Below are 17,906 nucleotides of genomic sequence, written 5' to 3' on the forward strand. Positions count from 1 at the left end.
TCTGTGGGTATATAGGGTTGGGGAAGAACTGCCTACCCTTGAGAGCTATGTAGGAGTGGGATAAGCTGCCCCATTAGGGACTAATGCTTTTCAGGCAGAGCCCACAGGGTTGAGTGAGTGGGGGCTTTGGGAATTGTCTGAATTCTTAAACTATATGACTCTCTCCTTGAATCTCTCTTCCATCCCCAAGATTCTATGACTTTATGTCAGGAGAGTGGCAGGCTGGAGGAAGAGTTGTAAGATTTATAATGAAATCAGAGAATAAAACTGTGGAGCCCATTGCTTCAGGTCAGAGAACCTCAACAGGCCAGGAATTATTATAGACCAAGGCCAAATTTCTGCTTTGCTCCTCAGGTTGACGTCTTCTGTGGCTGAGCACAAGCGTGCAGTTAGACCCAAGCGCCGGGTTCAGGCTTCCAAAAACCCTCTGAAAATGCTGGCAGCTAGAGAAGACCTCCTTCAGGAATATACTGAGCAGAGACTAAATGTTGCCTTTATGGAGTCAAAACGGATGAAAGTAGAAAAGAGTGAGTATTTGGAACCACCAACCTACTTCTGTGTTTGGGAACTGGTGATGTGGCGATATATTTTTAACAGTTGAGGGTGCACATTTTGTTTTATTTTTTAATATATAGTTTTTTATTAATTCTCACCTGAGGATATTTTTTCCATTGATTTTTAGAGAGATTACAAGGGCAGGGGAGAAGGGGAGAGAGAGAGAAACATCAATGTGAGAAAGACACATGGATTGCTTGCCTCCTGCATGTGCTCTGGCCAGGACCTGGGATTCAACTTAAAACCCAGGTCCATGCCTTGATCAGGAATTGAACCCAAGACCCTTAGGTGTGTGGGCTGATGCTCTAACCACTGAGCTTCTGTCCAAGGTGTGATGTGGTGATTTTTATCCTCCTTTTTTGCCTTGCAACAGCCAATAATGGTGCTCATAAGACACTCATTAAATAAAAAATGAGTAAATTTGCGCACACACGTGCACACCTGCAGAAAATCTGTGTAGAATGTAAAGGCTTTTCACAGAAATTCTTATAGCATTAAGCATCTGTTAATTGGAAAATTCAAATTACCCTGATTTGCTGCAATTTTTCCAAGAGATTGGAGGAAAAGGATGTTTTTGGGCTTTGTAATTCACCCATTGTCAGTTCTGTAGGGCCCAAACACAATAATTCTCCACTTAATGTTATTCAAGAGGAAATCATTTGATCTCTCAAGGAAAAATGTGCCAAATCACTGCTTTGGCTAATCCTAGATTTTTATATTATTAATTAATGCACAAACCAGTGCTCTGCAAATTGTTTTTGATGGGATGTGGGCTGGGTGGATAGGGAGGAGTAGAGAGAGGCAGTGCCAGGAGCATGAGGAGGTAGGCTCCAGGCTGTGTGCCTCATTGGTGACAGTGCTGCCCTGCTTTTACCTGCCCAGTAAGGTGGAGTTTCATAGTTTTGAAACAGAGGTTTCCTTGGTAGTGATAATGACATACATAATTGTGCTGTTTTGAATATTCTTCAATTTTGAATATAATTTTTATTTTCCTATAGCACTCATAAACCAATTTCCTAAAGTTTTTCTTAGAAATATAGTATGTAAATAAAGTGATTGAGTCTTGTCAACATAACTGGTTTACTCAGAAAGTATATTTCAGAATCACTGTGCTACATGAATTCTCAAGGTGTGTTATATTTCTTCAGTATTAGAACCTAATCCTAGCAAAATAATTTTTCTGAATTTCTTTCCAGCATGTACATTTTTTTAAAACAGTGAGTTGGAGAAATGAAGGTTTATTGGAACAAGTCTTATATGTCTTTCCTCTGTTTCCACCTTTATGGGGTGCCAAGGATGTCTTTGTGGTGACTGGCACCTGTACGTTTGTTGGTCCACATGAAAACTCAGCATCTTGTTATTACAATCTTAAGTTGAAAGCAAAGGACCTCAGGAGATGAGTAATTTATCACTTTGCCTCCAGAAAAAGATTGTAAATTAACCATCCCTTATACAATGCCTGCTTTTCTATTTTTGGTAGAAAACAAAGGCTTTGGGTGAAAAACATCTAACGGTCTTCCTTGAGAATGCATTTTCAACATCTCAACATTGTTAGGAATTTATAACAGCTTTGAGAGGAATTTCAACAAATGAGTCCACCTCCTCATTTTATGCTAAAGTAGCTGTGCCACATTGTCATTCAATGCTTATCTCTATGTGGTGAGGTGTGACACTTGTCAACAGCAGTTTATACTTTCAGTGCAGTGTTGAATTTTTAATACAGGGGTTAAGCATTGCTCTGTATAGTTAATCAAACTTGGGTATGTTCTCCCCCTCAGGATTAACTTTAAAAGAAAGAGATAGCTGGTTATGAATAATTTCTGATTGTAAACATTGTCATTACACCTGAACATCTTGCTTTCTGTGTTTCTTGATTCAATCGGTCTAGTGTCCTCCAACTCCAACTTCTCAGAAGTCACCCTGGCAGGTTTAGCCAGTAAAGAAAACTTCAGCAGCGTCAGCCTGAGAAGCGTCAACCTAACAGAGCAGAATTCCAACAACAGTGCAGTGCCCTACAAGAAGCTGATGCTGTTGCAGATCAAAGGTATGTAAGAGCAGGAGGAGCTACATCTGGGCTGGGGCTTCAGTCAGGCAGCATCAGGGGTCCTGACTGCCCTTGACTGCCTGTCATGGGAAGGGAACTCACCTCACGCTTTTGAGGACCTGCTGTGCGCCAGGTGCTGAACTTCCTCCTCTCAAGTAAGCTTCATGAAATCCATGAGGTGGCGTACCACTGAGGCTTAGGGAGTTAGTAATGTGCCTGTGGTCAGCAGCTGTTAAGCAGCATTGAACCTAGGTCTCTCCCATTTAAGAAACAGCTTGGGCAGCTGCCCCCTTTGCCCCATGGCCCCTGCCACACACTGTCAGGCAGTTACCAGACCCCCTAAGTTGTCGAGTGTTCTCTCCACACAGTTGCCTCCCTGAGGCAAACAAGAGTCAATGCAGGGCGGAGGGAGAGAGGTGCATCCTTGGAGAAGGAATACAGAGGAAGCAGAGCAAGTGAGGTAGACCCAGATTCCACTTCATCACCCTTTCTATCCATAGCAAGGGAGACCTAACTCGGGGCTGTGAGGGCAGATTTGGCTGTGTCCCAGTGTCAACTGCTCAAGATTAATCACCAGGAGAGGATAGCTGAAATCTCCTCTGTCTGGGAGGGTCTCTTGTATGTTGTGCATGTCCACTGTCCTTCCCAGTGACAGGCTCCAATAACCAGTCTCTATTCCTGGTTCTAACCCAGAGATGACACTATCAGGGTGATTGTGGAAAGATCCACAAGGCAGCGCTTGCCTCTAGGCTGATGCCCCTAAGAATTCCCAGCCAAAAACTCTGGAGGAAGCAGAAGCTGTGAAAGGCACACTTTCACCTGTGGAGACTAGGAGATGTGTGAACAAGGGAAAGGAGCATGGTGTTGTCTTTCCTGGAGGAAGGAACCCCAACTAACCCATATATGTGCTGTAACAGGGTGCTGACAGTGGTCAGAGGACATGGTGGCATTTGGGAAGGCACTAAAAGGAACATAATCAGTGATGCTGTCATTCCGAATCCCCCTCTGCCATTCCCAGTCATGGGAACTAGTATAAATAGGCCAGACTCTTTAGAATTGAAAGCGATGCTCAGTTGGGGCACTTTCTGGTCCTTCCTGTGGCTGGGAGAGTTCTCCTTTCTGGGAGATGGTGTTCTTTGCCTTGTGTTCAGGAAGAAGACATGTGCAGACAAGGCTGGTGGAACCTCGAGCTTCGTCACTCAACAGCGGGGACTGCTTCCTCCTGCTCTCTCCCCACTGCTGCTTCCTGTGGGTAGGAGAGTTTGCCAATGTCATAGAAAAGGCGAAGGTTGGTATCTGGAAAATAAAATAGTTTAGTTTAGCATCTCCTTTATACACTGACAGAATCTTCTACCAGTTGCCGGATGATGGCACAACTTCTCAAGTGCCCAGTTTCATTTGAGTGAGAAGAGATAGATATTGTTCTGAATGTCTCTCAAACAAGCTTTCATTAGGTGTTCACGTGTGGGAATTTAGGGGGATTGTTACCTATCCCTCCAGGTTTGAAGTCCTGGTTTCTTGTGTAAAAAAAGAACCGGCACATCACTTCAAAGTTGCTTATCCCAGGTCCCTGTGAAATCCCGCTCCAGACCCAGTGAATGAGGATCTCATGGGGGAAAGTCCAGAGAGCAGGTAGTTTTTACCAATTTATGTGATCTATTGAATTTGAATATTAAGAACTGTAGTTCTAAAGAATTGATACCTCTGGTTGTTTAGTTACATTTTCTTGATTTTGTTGAAAATATTCAACCACCAGTGCCTTGGGCTCCTGGACACCAGGTTTTCCTTCAGACACACACCATTTCTGGTCTTGGATTTCAGAGTGTGCCTCTCCAGCTAGCCAAGGCTGTCTACCCAGATAATGGTGTTCCTCCCTTTTTCAGGCCTCAGAACTTGCAACTTTAATTCAGACAAAGAGGGAACTTGGTTGTAGAGCTACTTATATCCAAACTATTGAAGAAGGAATTAATACACACACTCATGCAGCCAAAGATTTCTGGAAGCTTCTGGGTGGCCAAACCAGTTACCAATGTAAGAGTTTACTGTATTTCAGAGAACGACAAAACTTAAATATCCTTTCTTCTGCCCTCCTTCATCCTTCTAAACCAGCCCCATTTCAGCATTTAATGTAATACCCTCTCATTGTTCGTATCCCAAAGCTGCTGGAGACCCAAAGGAAGATGAACTGTATGAAACAGCCATAATAGAAACAAACTGCACTTACCGTCTGGTGGATGACAAGCTTGTTCCTGATGACGACTTCTGGGGGAAAATCCCAAAGTGCTCCCTTCTGCAATCAAAAGAGGTATAGGGAGTGGGCGGAGCAGTCTGCACAGGACTGCCCAATAAAATAGATAGCAAGTGCCCCATAAATACTAGCTATCGTCAGTACCATTGTGGATTGGTTACATCTTTTGAAAGGATATTCATTTGTAATTTCCAACCATTACTTCCCTCTTGATTACTAATACAGAATTTAGAATATTGTTCAGAGGAGGTTCAATAAATTATTGAAGCTTTTTATATTTTAAGCTATATATGTGTGTGTGTGTGTGTGTGTGTATACTAGAAGCCCGTTGCAGAAATATTCCTGCAGGAATAGGGCTTCCTCAGGCCATTCTCACCACCAAGCCCCGGCGCACGCAGGGCCACACACGGGGATCCCGGCTGAGGGCAGGGCTTAGGCAGCTTGTTTGCGCCGCCAAGCTCCACCGCACCGTGCAGGGCTGCACACGGGGGTCCCGGCTGGGGGAGGGCTTAGGTGGCCCATTCACGCCGCCAAGCCCTGCCGCCCAGGGCCGCACACAGGGGTCCCGGCTCGGGGGGGGCTTAGGCAGCACACGGGGGCCAGGATGGCGGCTCGCGCTGGCTCGCCCTGCCTACAGTATGCAAATTAGCTGCCATCTTTGTTGGTGGTTAATTTGCATATCGTGCTGATTAGCCAATGGGAGGCGTAGCGAAGGTATGGTCAATTACCATGTTTGTCTATTATTAGATAGGATATATATATATATATATATACACACACACACACACACACACACACATATGCCCTATCTCTTGATTTTTGTATAAAAATTAAATAAAATATTTTTCAGTCCTTAAGTTTCAGGAATTATATATATATAAAAGGCTAAGTTGACTCGTGCATGTGTGATATATATAAAGCTCGCACTGGCGCCATTGCACGCGTGTGTTTCCATCTGTCATTGTCAATTGTGAATTTGGTTGACACTTCTATTATAAAGAAAGAGCGAATAGCAATAGTAAAATATTTCTTCTAATTAATTTCCTTTCAATGTGCATAAATCCATGCACCGGGACACACTAGTGTGTGTGTGTGTGTGTGTGTGTGTGTGTGTGTATTCTTTGTATATGTCCTTTTTTTCTCTCACCCCCTAAATATTAAATACATACATTACCAGGTCCATTAAGTAAGTAATCTAAGTGTTGAGAGAAAAAGTGCTACTCCAAATTTTATTGAATAGAAGAGTATTATAAAGACTGTAATCTGAAGCTAGATTGATTGTATGGGCATTTAAATGGGGGGAAAACAGTCACAGAAATAATCAGGAATAACTTTAAAGAGAAAGTGAAATTGAGCCTTGTTTGAAATTAAGTAGAATTTGGATTATTGGAAATGAAGGGAGAAGTTATTCTAGGAAGAAAGAGTAGAACAAACCATAGGCTTGAAAATAAGAGATAGTACCTCATTCATGTATTCATTCAGCAAAGAGTAAACCCTGCTGTAAATATAAGTATGGTATGGTCTCTGCCCTTGGGGGTCTTGGAACTATATAGAGGAGAGATGACACCTGTCATCTCTGTGCCTGGAATGTATGAAGTAACCTGTATATACTAGATGAATGAATAGAAGAAGAAAGGGAGGGAGGGAGGGAGGAAAGGGAGAAAAGGGAAGGATGACAGGAAGACAGCCTTAACTCTGATAAATCAGAAGTTTTAGGTGGTTTGAGAGTTCAGAGGAGGGAACATTAACTTGGACATTTAGGACAATGAAACAGAATCCTACCCATCAGGTAGAGGCTGGCTGGAAATGCCAGCTGGTAGATCTTGTTATCTTTTTGTGTTTGTATTGATTGCTCCACCTGGGTTTGTATCATCACCCATTTGATTCACTGTCAGTAGGGAGCCTGATTCAACTGGAGCTTATCCTTGAAGCTAATAAATTCTTCTGTGCCATTCTCCTAGGTGCTGGTGTTTGATTTTGGTAGTGAAGTTTACGTGTGGCATGGAAAAGAAGTTACCTTGGCACAACGGAAAATAGCATTTCAACTCGCAAAGCACTTATGGAATGGAACCTTTGACTATGAGAATTGTGACATTAACCCATTGGATCCTGGAGAATGCAATACGCTTATTCCCAGGTACTCCTGTGATCTCTCACGCAGAGCGGGCAGATTCCCTCCGGGGCCTCAGTTCTCACCCCAGTTGGCTACTGTTGCTCTTCATAGGTTTTTGTTTTCATAAACGACTGCCGTGCAGTACCATGAATATTTACAAAGGAACATTCCTTTAGCTTTTGCCTAAGTAATACAGAAATACAGATGTCTTCTGGAAGACGTTTGTTATATATTTCATGTCTTGAAGTGAACAAATTATTTTCACCTGCAGCATTCCAGGTGCTATTGACAGATGAATAGCAATTGTTTAAACAAATTACATGTTGATCTGAAAACTTCCCAGGGTCTGGAATTCAGCCATTGATCTGAAGGTGCAAAAGCAATACATTTCCTTTTAACTTCACACTGTCCCAGCATGGCTCTTGAATTCCAGGGTTTATCATTTATTTGGCAGTAGGTAACATTTATGCGTTCTCTCAGAAGGAGGGGGATGATATGGAATTAAAATAATGATTGTAATATTATTATTTTCTACAGCATACTGGACTTTTTAAAGTAATTTGGCAAATCCTAAGAATATGCACAAACTCAAAGAAATGTGATCATAAGAAAAATAATTCTTTATGCAAAGGGCTTGTTTTTTTCTTAACAACTAGAAAAAAAAAGAAGTGTGTGTCATAGAAATAGGTGTGCATAGGTATCACACAACTGCACTTTAATGGTTTCCATTGAACTAGTATACAAATTTCAACTTTCCTACCTAGTTTTCTGTTTTAAAATCAAGTTATTGATTTTATTATTATCAAATAGAAACTCTTAAAAATTCTGTTGATATAAGGTGAAAAGTTTTCAAATCCTTTTTAATCACATTTAACCTAAAATTAGTACTGTAATAACTAGCGTTTTACAGACAGAAGCGCATGCTAAAAAGAATCTTTTACTTAGTATAATAAATGAAAAATACAATGCGGAGGCATAAAATCCGTATGATGGACAATTCCTATTTAGCAGTGACATGCCTACAGATCTGGAAGCAGCTGAGGGAGCACTCAGCCCCCTGGTTTTCAACACCTGCCAGATCAGAACCAGCTGAGGAGTTTTTCTAAAAAATGCATGTGCCAGCCCCAGCCCCAGAGATGTGTTTTCAATTTGTGTGCGGTATCAGTATGTCTTAAAAGCTTTCTAGACATTTTAAGGTGCAGCCAAGATTAAGCATCTAGCCTTTCTTAAGAAACAAGGAGGCTGAAACCACTGAGGTATCATGACTTAGCACAATTGGATAGTGTGTTTCGTAGAGATGGGGACAAGCACACCTGCTCCCACTCCTGTTCCCACTGTCACACTGAGGCCTGTTCCCTCTCGTATGTATGCACCTCACAACTTAAAAGATACGTTTCTAAAGCTGACATCGAGTGCATTTCCTATAGGCATCTTAGCAAGTGTTCAGAGTCAAATTTATATAAAAGACAGTCATTCAGACATTTCTGGTGAAGACCACAGCCTTTCCAAAGAGTCCTGCATTTTCCATCATTGCTGATATTTGGTTTCTTAAGTCCCCTGGGAGAATGAAGCAGCAGTATCTGCACCCTGCTTTGGTCTCCTTTGAGACAGGCAGCCTCTGTGATGTGCCTTTGGGCCAGAAGCTATTGTCTGGTCCAAAACAGGAGCCACAGCAGGGCCCAGTGAGCACTGCCTGAGGCATCATATGCATCCTGGTCATAATTCGCAACCAATGGTTGACTTGCAAGTATGAGAAATGCCTGCACCTTCTTCTCAGGGCTGGACCCTGCATAGCATGTATTTTCTCAGATGTACAGGCATACCTCATTTCATTGCGCTTCACAGATGTTGCGTGTTACACATTGAAGGCAAGACCCTCCACCAGCAAAAAGATTATGACTTGCTTTATTCAATCCACAGTATCTCTGAGGTATGCCAGTACCTTTCTCTCGTCACCTTTTGTTTCGAGCACAGCTTCACATTCTGAGATACTGAGACAGAACCAGACCTCCAGGTTGGGCTGTGTCACTTCCTTCCCTGTGTCCTTGTGCTCTCCCTGCCTACTGTCACGTCCAGGGGCCTAGAAATATATATGCAAACCTTAACTTCATGGTATATGAAATTATGTTCAGTTTAGTAACAGAGGAGAGTTAGACTGGAGTGTTGGTTGTAACATGACTTAAAATAATAGCGTTCAGGTGAACTCCCATCTATTCCACTTTACAGAAACTTGGTGAGCAGCTGAGGTGCCTGTGGGAGGCATGAAGGAGGCCAGGAAGATAAGCATGTAATTCCTGCCTCACCTGCTCCCAGCCTAGTGCACAACCCCCTGCCTATCCCAAACACGAGAACTTGCTAGGATGCAAGAAAAGTCCAGTCCTGACATGGTCCTTATTGCATTTCAGCTCCTATTTCTGTGGACACAAAGGTTCGCAAGGCTTTGGGCTAAAATAATAAAATGTCACTTATTTGCTAAAATAAGAAAGAACAAACCATTCTATATACTACTTATATATTTTGGGTGTTTTTTGTTTTGTTTTATTTTTTTCCAATAACCACATGTGTTTGTTTTAGATTCCTTTCCTTTGTTTTATCATGGCTTAACCATGGCTCTTTTCCTGTCTGCACCCCCACCTACCTACCTGCAGAAAAGGACAGGGACGGCCTGATTGGGCAATATTTGGGAGACTTACAGAACACAATGAGACTATTTTGTTCAAAGAAAAGTTTCTCGATTGGACTGAACTGAAGAGACCTAATGAGAAGAACGCCAGTGAACTTGCCCAGCAGAAGGTATTCCGAGTGGCCAGGTCTCAAACCTCGGGGCTTGGGTTAGGTCCCAACAAAAGGGGCCTGAAAGCTAAAAGACTTCCCAGGATTTACTAGTAGAACAGCAAACCAGTTTCCTACTATATTCCAAGTCAAAGAGTGAAAATAGCCTTGTTTGCACCTTTGGGTTTATGGATGTCCCGCTCACTGTGGTGGGGTAGATATTCAGGCCTCCCCAAGTCTTTCCCATAAATTCAGCCTTTCCCTATTGCAGTTCAGTGCCCTGGGACACAGTGTGAAAGCTGTGCTCCTACACTACCTGGTTGACAGTGAAGCAGCATGGAGTGTGAGACAAAATGGCTGGAAAAATAGGCAACTGATCGAACATTTTATGTTCCCTGTAGGAAGATCCTAGGGCTGATGTCAAGCCATACGATGTGACCCGGATGGTGCCAGTGCCCCAGACGACAGCTGGCACTGTGCTGGACGGGGTGAATGTGGGCCGTGGCTATGGCCTAGTGGAAGGGGATGACCGCAGGCACTTTGAGATTGCCAGTGTCTCGGTGGATGTCTGGCATATCCTCGAATTCGACTATAGCAGGCTCCCCAAACAGAGCATTGGGCAGTTCCACGAAGGGGACGCCTATGTGGTCAAGTGGAAGTACATGGTGAGCACTGCAGGTTAGTGACTTACGTTTTCTTCAAGCTGAGACGGGCCCAGCCCCCACACCGAGGCTGGGAGCCGCAGGGCTGCTGGAGCCCGACTCCTGTGCGCCATGTCTCATGCTGGCTGCGTGGGTGCGACATGCCAGCATACTCATTCGCTTTGAGAACCACTTAGTAAACCTGTAGATGAATTCCTAACAGCCCAGTACTGCTAACATCTGGGACTTTTCCTTACAGAGAAGAAACTTGCATGTTGGGATTTTTCCAGGAACTTCATTCCCTCCCCTGCCCTGTCCCCAGAGGTTTTCTAGCCAAGTGATCATTTGCCTCCAGATGACATTTGACATGTGGATTGGATGCTGCTTAGAGTAGTTAAGTAAAGCATATGTAGATGATTTAGAACTGAAACCAAATGGTGTAACATCCTAGCAAATACATGCACAAAAATAATGTATTAAAAATGAAAGAAGCTATTTCTGAGGAAGGACAGTGAGTGGACTCTGGAGAAAGAATCCCTTTTCTTTGCCAAAAAGTATCCTTATCCATGTTATGCTCAGTGTCCGTCCTCCCTACCCGCTCAGCAGGGAGTTTATGTCACAACTCTGATTTTGAGATTCAATGACAGAAGAATTGATTCACCTCCTTACAGAGGGTCCCCTTTGTCTCCACATGGTTTGCTGATTAAACACCTGTAGACTTAGAACCATTTGATTTCTTAATTTATCAAAAATAAAGCTTTAAATCAACTGCACAGCATTTACTGTGTATTAGAGACTTTATAGGGAACAAGTCAATAATTCAGACCCTGCCTTTAAGAGGTATCTATACTAATAAAAGGGTAATATGCTAATTAGACCAGATAGACCATACGTCTTCCAGACGTCATTCCTGACAAAGCTGGGACCTGGGCAGCACCACCCGGGTCCTAGGTGCCTGCGGCCCACCCAGGCAGCGCTGCCCGGGGTTCTGGGTGCCCGCCCGGGTCCCAGGTGCCTGCAGCCAGCCCAGGCAAAGCCTGCCCAGGTCCCGGATGCCTGTAGGCTGGCCTGGGTGAAGCCGGCCTGAGTCCAGGTGCTCACAGCTGGCCAGAAGGAGGGAAGCCTGGGTCCCGGGTGCCTGTGGCCAGCCAGAGGGAGGGAAGCCCGGGTCCCAGTTTCCTGAGGCCAGCCAGAAGAGGGAAGTTTGGGTCCTGGGTGTGGGGGCCAAAACAGAGGTGGTTAGGGGTGATCAGGCAGGCAGGCAGGCAAGCTGTTAGGAACCAGCAGTCCTGGATTGTAAGAGGGATGTCCGACTGCCAGTTTAGGCCAGGATCAGGCCTAAACTGGCAGTCAGACATCCCCCGAGGGGTCCCGGATTGCGAGAGGGTGAAGACCGGGCTGAGGGACACCTCCCTTCCCACCCCCCCATGCACAAATTTTATATACCTGGTCTCTAGTCTATATATGTAGCCACATATATACACACATATATATATGCCTAAGTGACTGTTACGACCAAACAACTGCCCCCTGGTGGTCAGGGCGCTCCCACAGTCAACCACCCATGGTCCCACCGGCTGGCCCAGATCAGCCCCATCGGGACTGGGTAAGATGGCCCCAATCAGCCCCAATCGCCAGCCAAGCCAAGGGACCCCCCCTGTTGTAAATGTTTGTTCCCCCCACATCCCGCGTGGTTCAGGGTTCAGGATCTGGAAGAGGAGCCGCACACAAATGAAAGAGAAGAGACAAGAGATAATTTGGAAATATTGGGGGGCCAGGCGGGTAAGTCCAACTCAAGGGGAAGAACTTCCACTGGTGCTCAGGCCTTGCCAACCTTTTATTGGTTTGGGATACATCCATAGCGGAGCCCTTAGGCAGGCAATTTCCAGTAACAGGCAGACTAGCCCATCAGCAATGAATTACATAATAAATGGGGAAGTTGCTTCAGCTACCATTGTCTGGACTAACAATGGGTGCACAGCCCGCCAGGGCTTCAAGGGTCACCAACCTTCCGGGATCCTTGTCCACACCCCTCTGATAGAGAAGACAATGGATGACTTCCCACACCCCACCCATGCACGAATTCATGCACGGGACCTCGAGTATATTATAAGTGATAATGGGGCGCAGACAGGGAGAGGCAACTAGTTCATGCTAAGGTGGAGAGTTCGGTCCCCTGAGTTGGCAACTGCCCACAGAGGGAATGTGGGGTAGGAGGCTATGCAGGGTTGTGCCCAGCGCTGGGCTGCAGGTCCTGGGGCCACACAGCACACAGGTACACACTGGGGCTTTACCTTAGGCTCCAGCTGAGCACAGCGAGTTCATGAGATGTGTTCTGTCCTTGTGCTCATTTTTCAGATAAGGAGCAGGACACCAAAATTAAGTAACTCACCTGGAGTCACACAGCTAGGAGAGAGCGGAGCTGGGCACTGAACCATGTTCCCTTTCATAAGGAGGCCCTGTCACTTAGAGGGAAGGTCACGGGCCCTGGAGCCATATGGCTTGGGTCTGAATCTTCTCTCAGGCCCTCCATACCAGCTCTGCAAGTTGGGTAAAGTTGCTTTACCTCTGTGAGCCTCGGTTTTCTCACCGGAAAATAGAGACTATAACACCCAACTCATAGAATATTATAGTCTGGTATGTATAATGTTTAGCATGTGCCTTGCAGGAAATAATCATCTTTGACATTCTCAGCAGCAACGGCATAATTACTACCTTTGACATGAAGATGAGATAACGTCAATTTACCCAAAACAACAGCAACTCCCATGAGTCACTATGCAGAATTGGCAAACTGAAGTGATAACCTGTGCTGCTGGCCAGCCATCCTATATAATAATAATAAAAGGCTAATATGCAAATTGGCTGGACAGCAGAATGACTGGTTGCTATGATGCGCACTGGCCACGAGGGGGCAGATGCTCAATGCAGGAGCTGCCCCCTGGTGGTCAGTGCACTTCCATATGGGGAGTGCCACTCAGCCAGAAGCTGGCTCATGGCTGGCCAGCGCAGAGGTGGTGGCACCTCTCCCACCTCCATGGCAGCACTAAGAATGTCCAACTAACAGTTTAGGCCCAATCCCTTGGGGGCCTAAGCCTTTAGTCGGACATCCCCCGAGGGCTCCCTGGCTGCCAGAAGGATGTCTGTCTGCAAGCTTAAGCCTGACCCCCCGGGGATTGGGCCTAAGTCAACAGGTGGACATCCCCCAAGGGGTCCTGGACTGCAAATGGGCGCAGGCCGGGCTGAGGGGACCCCCCCCCCCCGAGTGCACAAATTTTTGTGCACTGGGCCTCTAGTAAAAACATTAAGAGGGAAGTTAGTGGGGAAGACACTACTCAGCTCTGGGTGTGGAAGAGGGCACTTTAAGGAATAACCTTTGAAGACATACGTAGTTCTTGTTCTTAAAATACAGGGGGAACCGTTCACTTGTTTTATAAAAGGAGACCAAGGGAGCCATTTTCTTACTTGAACTGTTGGTTATAAAAAAAATAATAGCAAGTGAATGAATGAATAAAATGAGATGAAAATAAATTAACAAAATAAATGTAATATTTGAGGTCTTCATAGACTATTTACTTGGAGGCCCCTAAGAAATAATGATTTGAGCCAGGCAAATACTTTCTGTATTACTTCCGAATAGACAATGTGTTCCTCTCACAGCCAGATCCAGCAGTATCTTTATGAGCAAAGTTATAACTTTGAAGAAGTCCAGCTTCAAAGAATTGAGTTAGAGCGGGGAGCATTCAGATTCCAGACAGTCCCTCTGAAAGCAGAAAAGCATAGACCACTGGCATTTGCAGTCACATGTGGTCCTCCTAGAAGCACTGGCCCCTTGGTGACTGCTAGTCCAGCTCCTCATCAATCATATCCCACAAGGACTGCACCTGCAAACAGGACTGAACTCAGAGCTCAGGATGTTCTGGGGCATGCTCAGCAGAAAGCAGCAGTACAGTCATCTTGCTGAACACTGGCCACCCAGCACAGGCGCACAGAGTGTCCAGCTCCTTGGGGCCCACAGAGGGAGCCTCAAAGCCTCGGTGGGTCAGTGTCCTGCCCTAATGACCACCTCAGGAGCTACAGGGCATAGCTCTTGCCCCCAAAGGTCAGGAAACAAGCTGTTTGAGGTACCCAGTGATGTTGGGTCAGGCCACATGGAGCGTGATACAGGTCGGGTTCCTATAAGTAGCAATCAGTAAGGGGGTTCTGCTCTAGACCCTTGACCATGAGAGTTCATACCTCAGTTTTCTATTTCTCCTAAATACAACTGCTGCTAACGAACTTACTCTGGAAAGTCTTTTGATGACATTAACACTTTAGATTAGGCATTTGATGGCTATGATGATTGTAGTTCAGAAGTTCTTACTAATAAAAGCTCAGTCTTTCCTTTGCTAAAATTAATAAATAAATGAGTTAAAAATTAAGTTGTATATAGGATTACATTTGAATATGTTGAAGAAAGTTGCAAGAAAAATTAGTGAAAAATCTGTTTTATAAAATACAATTCTATTTTAGGTTCATACACTCAAGTCCATTTTAGAATGTTAGGGTGCAAGCAGTGGTTATTGAGCATGACTGCTATATACTTACACAATGTACTCAAGTGCTAACAAATCCCAAGATAGGTAACAACTGCTGTGATCTATTGTAAGCATATATTTTCCCTATAATCTGGTTAACATAACTAAATTTCACTACATTGAAGGTTTCTAATCAAAGGCAAGCCTTTATTCCTATCTAAATCAGCATAAATTTCAATCAAGTGCCTTCCAACTTAATTGTGGACATTTATAACCTGTTCATTGATGGCTGCTATTTCACTTTCCCACTAAAAATACACAGGCTTGACCAGTTCAGGTGTATAGTAGATGGCACTGAAGGTAGTGCTTAGTCAAAATACTTTCAGAATTACAATCATTTATGAACTGTTATAGAGTACTTTGCTAACAGGCCAAAAAACAAAATAAATAAATATGGCCTCTGACCTCTTAACATCTTAAATAAGTTTTTTTCTTATCTTCAAACCTCAGGACACCTGTGATTTAGTAAATGGGATTGGAGCTGAGAAAAATTAAGGTAATATAGAGCAGAGAGTACAGTTACTATCATTAATTTTTAATGGGTGTTAAAACCACTGGCATCTTCCCGTTGCTGAGCCCACTTACTAGGCCACTGGGCATTTAGTAAAGAGCTTGGTGTCCTGACCTTACTCAGCCTAAAAGGCTCTACCTTCTAGGTCATCGTCATTCAGGCCTCCACTCACCCACCTCTGCTGAAAGGCCTTCCTTCCACAGGCAGTCCAATTAGCATTCATCCTGGTCCTGCCTGTTTTCCTCATCGCTACCACTGTCTCAAAGTATCTTGCTCATCTATTTAGTAGAACAAAAAAAGCAAGGAAGGTGTCTATCCTGCTCATCTTTGTAGCCCCAGAATCCTAGAGTTCCCTGGCACATAGTAGGTGCTCAGTAAATATTTGCTGAGCAAATGAATGAGGAGAGTCTAAAGTGAGGTCTGTTCCTAAAGGTAGCGGCTTTGAGGTCTGAAATACTGTCCAGAACCACCACTTGGCCAATGAACTTTCCGTGACTGTTCTTCAGTGAGATCTGCCCTCTGTGGGCTGCTAATAGGTAGCGAATGCCTGCGAGGCGCCGGACAGTAAGGATAACCAGCACTTAATCCTGGCTACAGCCCCGGTGACAGATATTTAAATCCCAGATTATTTGATGAAAGTGATATGTCAGCAATTCATCGCTTCTATTTCTGACAGAACTTCGAGACATCAAAGTGTTTTGCCCCCACTAGAATAGTGTTAACAGACTAAATTTTTTCCTTTGTGCTTAAAGCTGGCCCAGTTGTTGTTTTCAGTATCTTTTCTCTACCAGCAAGTCTTTTGCCAAAGAGCGGTATAACTTGGAAATTGCGCCTGCGTCTTTGGGAGCTGAAGATCCTGCTGTGGAGTCACCACTTCCTCTGTCGCCCTGGGCTTGTCTGCCACCTTCCTCTAAGACAGCGGTTCTCAACCTGTGGGTTGTGGGTCGCCTAAGACCATCCTGCATATCAGATATTTACATTATGATTCATAACAGTAGCAACATTACAGTTATGAAGTAGCAACGAAAATAATTTTATGGTTGTGTCACAACATGAGGAACTGTGTTTAAAGGGCCAGAAGGTTGAGAACCACTGCTCTAGTGTGACAGGTGTTGTCTTAGGGCATCAAGATCACTTCTCTCGGCTGAAGGGTCAGTTAGCTGGCAGAGGTGGTTTTTCTCTTGACCCGCAGTATGATTTACTTTCCCTCCAGTGATGAATGATTTCTCCTCAGCTTTGGCGCCCAAAAGCTATTTCTCTCCTGTTTTTCCTCAGAGAGCCTGAGAAGACAGCCATGCACTTGCCCTTCTTTTGTCTTACCAGCTGCTCACCCTGCCCTCTGTTGTTCTGTGTTTGCAGTGGGGAACCGACAGAAGGGAGAGCACTCCATAAGGGTGGCCGGCAAAGAGAAGTGTGTCTACTTCTTCTGGCAAGGCCGGCAGTCGACTGTGAGTGAGAAGGGCACGTCAGCTCTGATGACAGTGGAGCTGGATGAAGAAAGGGGTGCGCAGGTACGTCCTGGAGAGTGCTGCACCAGAACTGAGAGAGCTGGCCCAGCATGTGTCGCCTGGTCTCCTAAGGACCCGATTCTAATGAACAAAGACAACTCACCCAACACACTTTGAGTCCTGGTCCGGCTGCTCCAGACTTCAGGCTGCACCCCATTTTTCTCCCCCCACCCCTGGGCCAGGAAGGCCCACCTGTTGTAACATGGTCTTCAACAAAATGTACCTGCAAATAGCAGATGTTTACAAAGCCTTGGTTTTTCAGCAGTAGTAACTGTCCGTTATTAAGCTGGCTCTGGGCTATAATGGTGAGGAAGACCAGGACAGATATGGTCTCTTTCAAGTTTGTGGGGACAGACAGATAATAAACAAGTCAACGAAACAGCCATGTAGTTTTACATAGCAGCAAATCCACAAAATAAGGACAAAAGGCTCATAAGTGTTTTTTTAAAGTTTCCACCTAACTAATCATCAAGGAAAGGGACATAATAAAGTAAAAAGATGCTATTTTCCATTTCTAAACTTGGTAGAGATTTTCTTAAAGTCTGGATCGGGGCTGGCAAGGGCTCCATGGGATGAGGACCTTGCATGCTTCTGCTGGAAGTGTAACTGGAAGCAGCCATCCTGAAAAACAGTTTTGGCTCAAAGAACCTTAAATGTTCTTAAGCTTTAATCAGTTATTCCACTTACACAAATGCCCCCTAAGGAGATATCAGAGATTAATGTAAAAATTAATATTTCCAACATCTGCATTCCTTAGACTAGCTCGAGTGGTTTTTCTAGACCAGGCCAGATTGCATCACCCCTGGCTCTCCAACCCATGGCCTACATTCTCAGCAGCCTGCCATGGTCTCCCAGCACCCTCGTGGGCAGCCCTGCACATCTCTCTCCAACCTTCCCTGTTCTTGCACAAGTCCCTACTGCTCCAGTCTTCTTTCTG

General features: G+C 44.7%; 1 protein-coding gene across 1 annotated transcript in view; it reads left to right on the forward strand.

Annotated features, from left to right (window-relative positions):
* SVIL (supervillin) overlaps positions 1 to 17,906 on the forward strand; it is a 266,016-nt gene that overhangs the window by 233,523 nt on the left and 14,587 nt on the right. Inside the window, exons 20-28 of the mRNA XM_081100660.1 lie at positions 355 to 527; positions 2,444 to 2,599; positions 3,751 to 3,887; positions 4,483 to 4,630; positions 4,759 to 4,904; positions 6,809 to 6,984; positions 9,609 to 9,753; positions 10,134 to 10,410; positions 16,821 to 16,972. Of these exons, the coding sequence (XP_080956786.1) occupies positions 355 to 527; positions 2,444 to 2,599; positions 3,751 to 3,887; positions 4,483 to 4,630; positions 4,759 to 4,904; positions 6,809 to 6,984; positions 9,609 to 9,753; positions 10,134 to 10,410; positions 16,821 to 16,972 (1,510 nt within the window). The remainder of the gene's footprint in view (positions 1 to 354; positions 528 to 2,443; positions 2,600 to 3,750; positions 3,888 to 4,482; positions 4,631 to 4,758; positions 4,905 to 6,808; positions 6,985 to 9,608; positions 9,754 to 10,133; positions 10,411 to 16,820; positions 16,973 to 17,906) is intronic.

The sequence above is a fragment of the Myotis nattereri genome, assembly GCF_964212035.1.
Source record: "Myotis nattereri genome assembly, chromosome: 1".
NCBI lineage: Eukaryota > Metazoa > Chordata > Mammalia > Chiroptera > Vespertilionidae > Myotis > Myotis nattereri.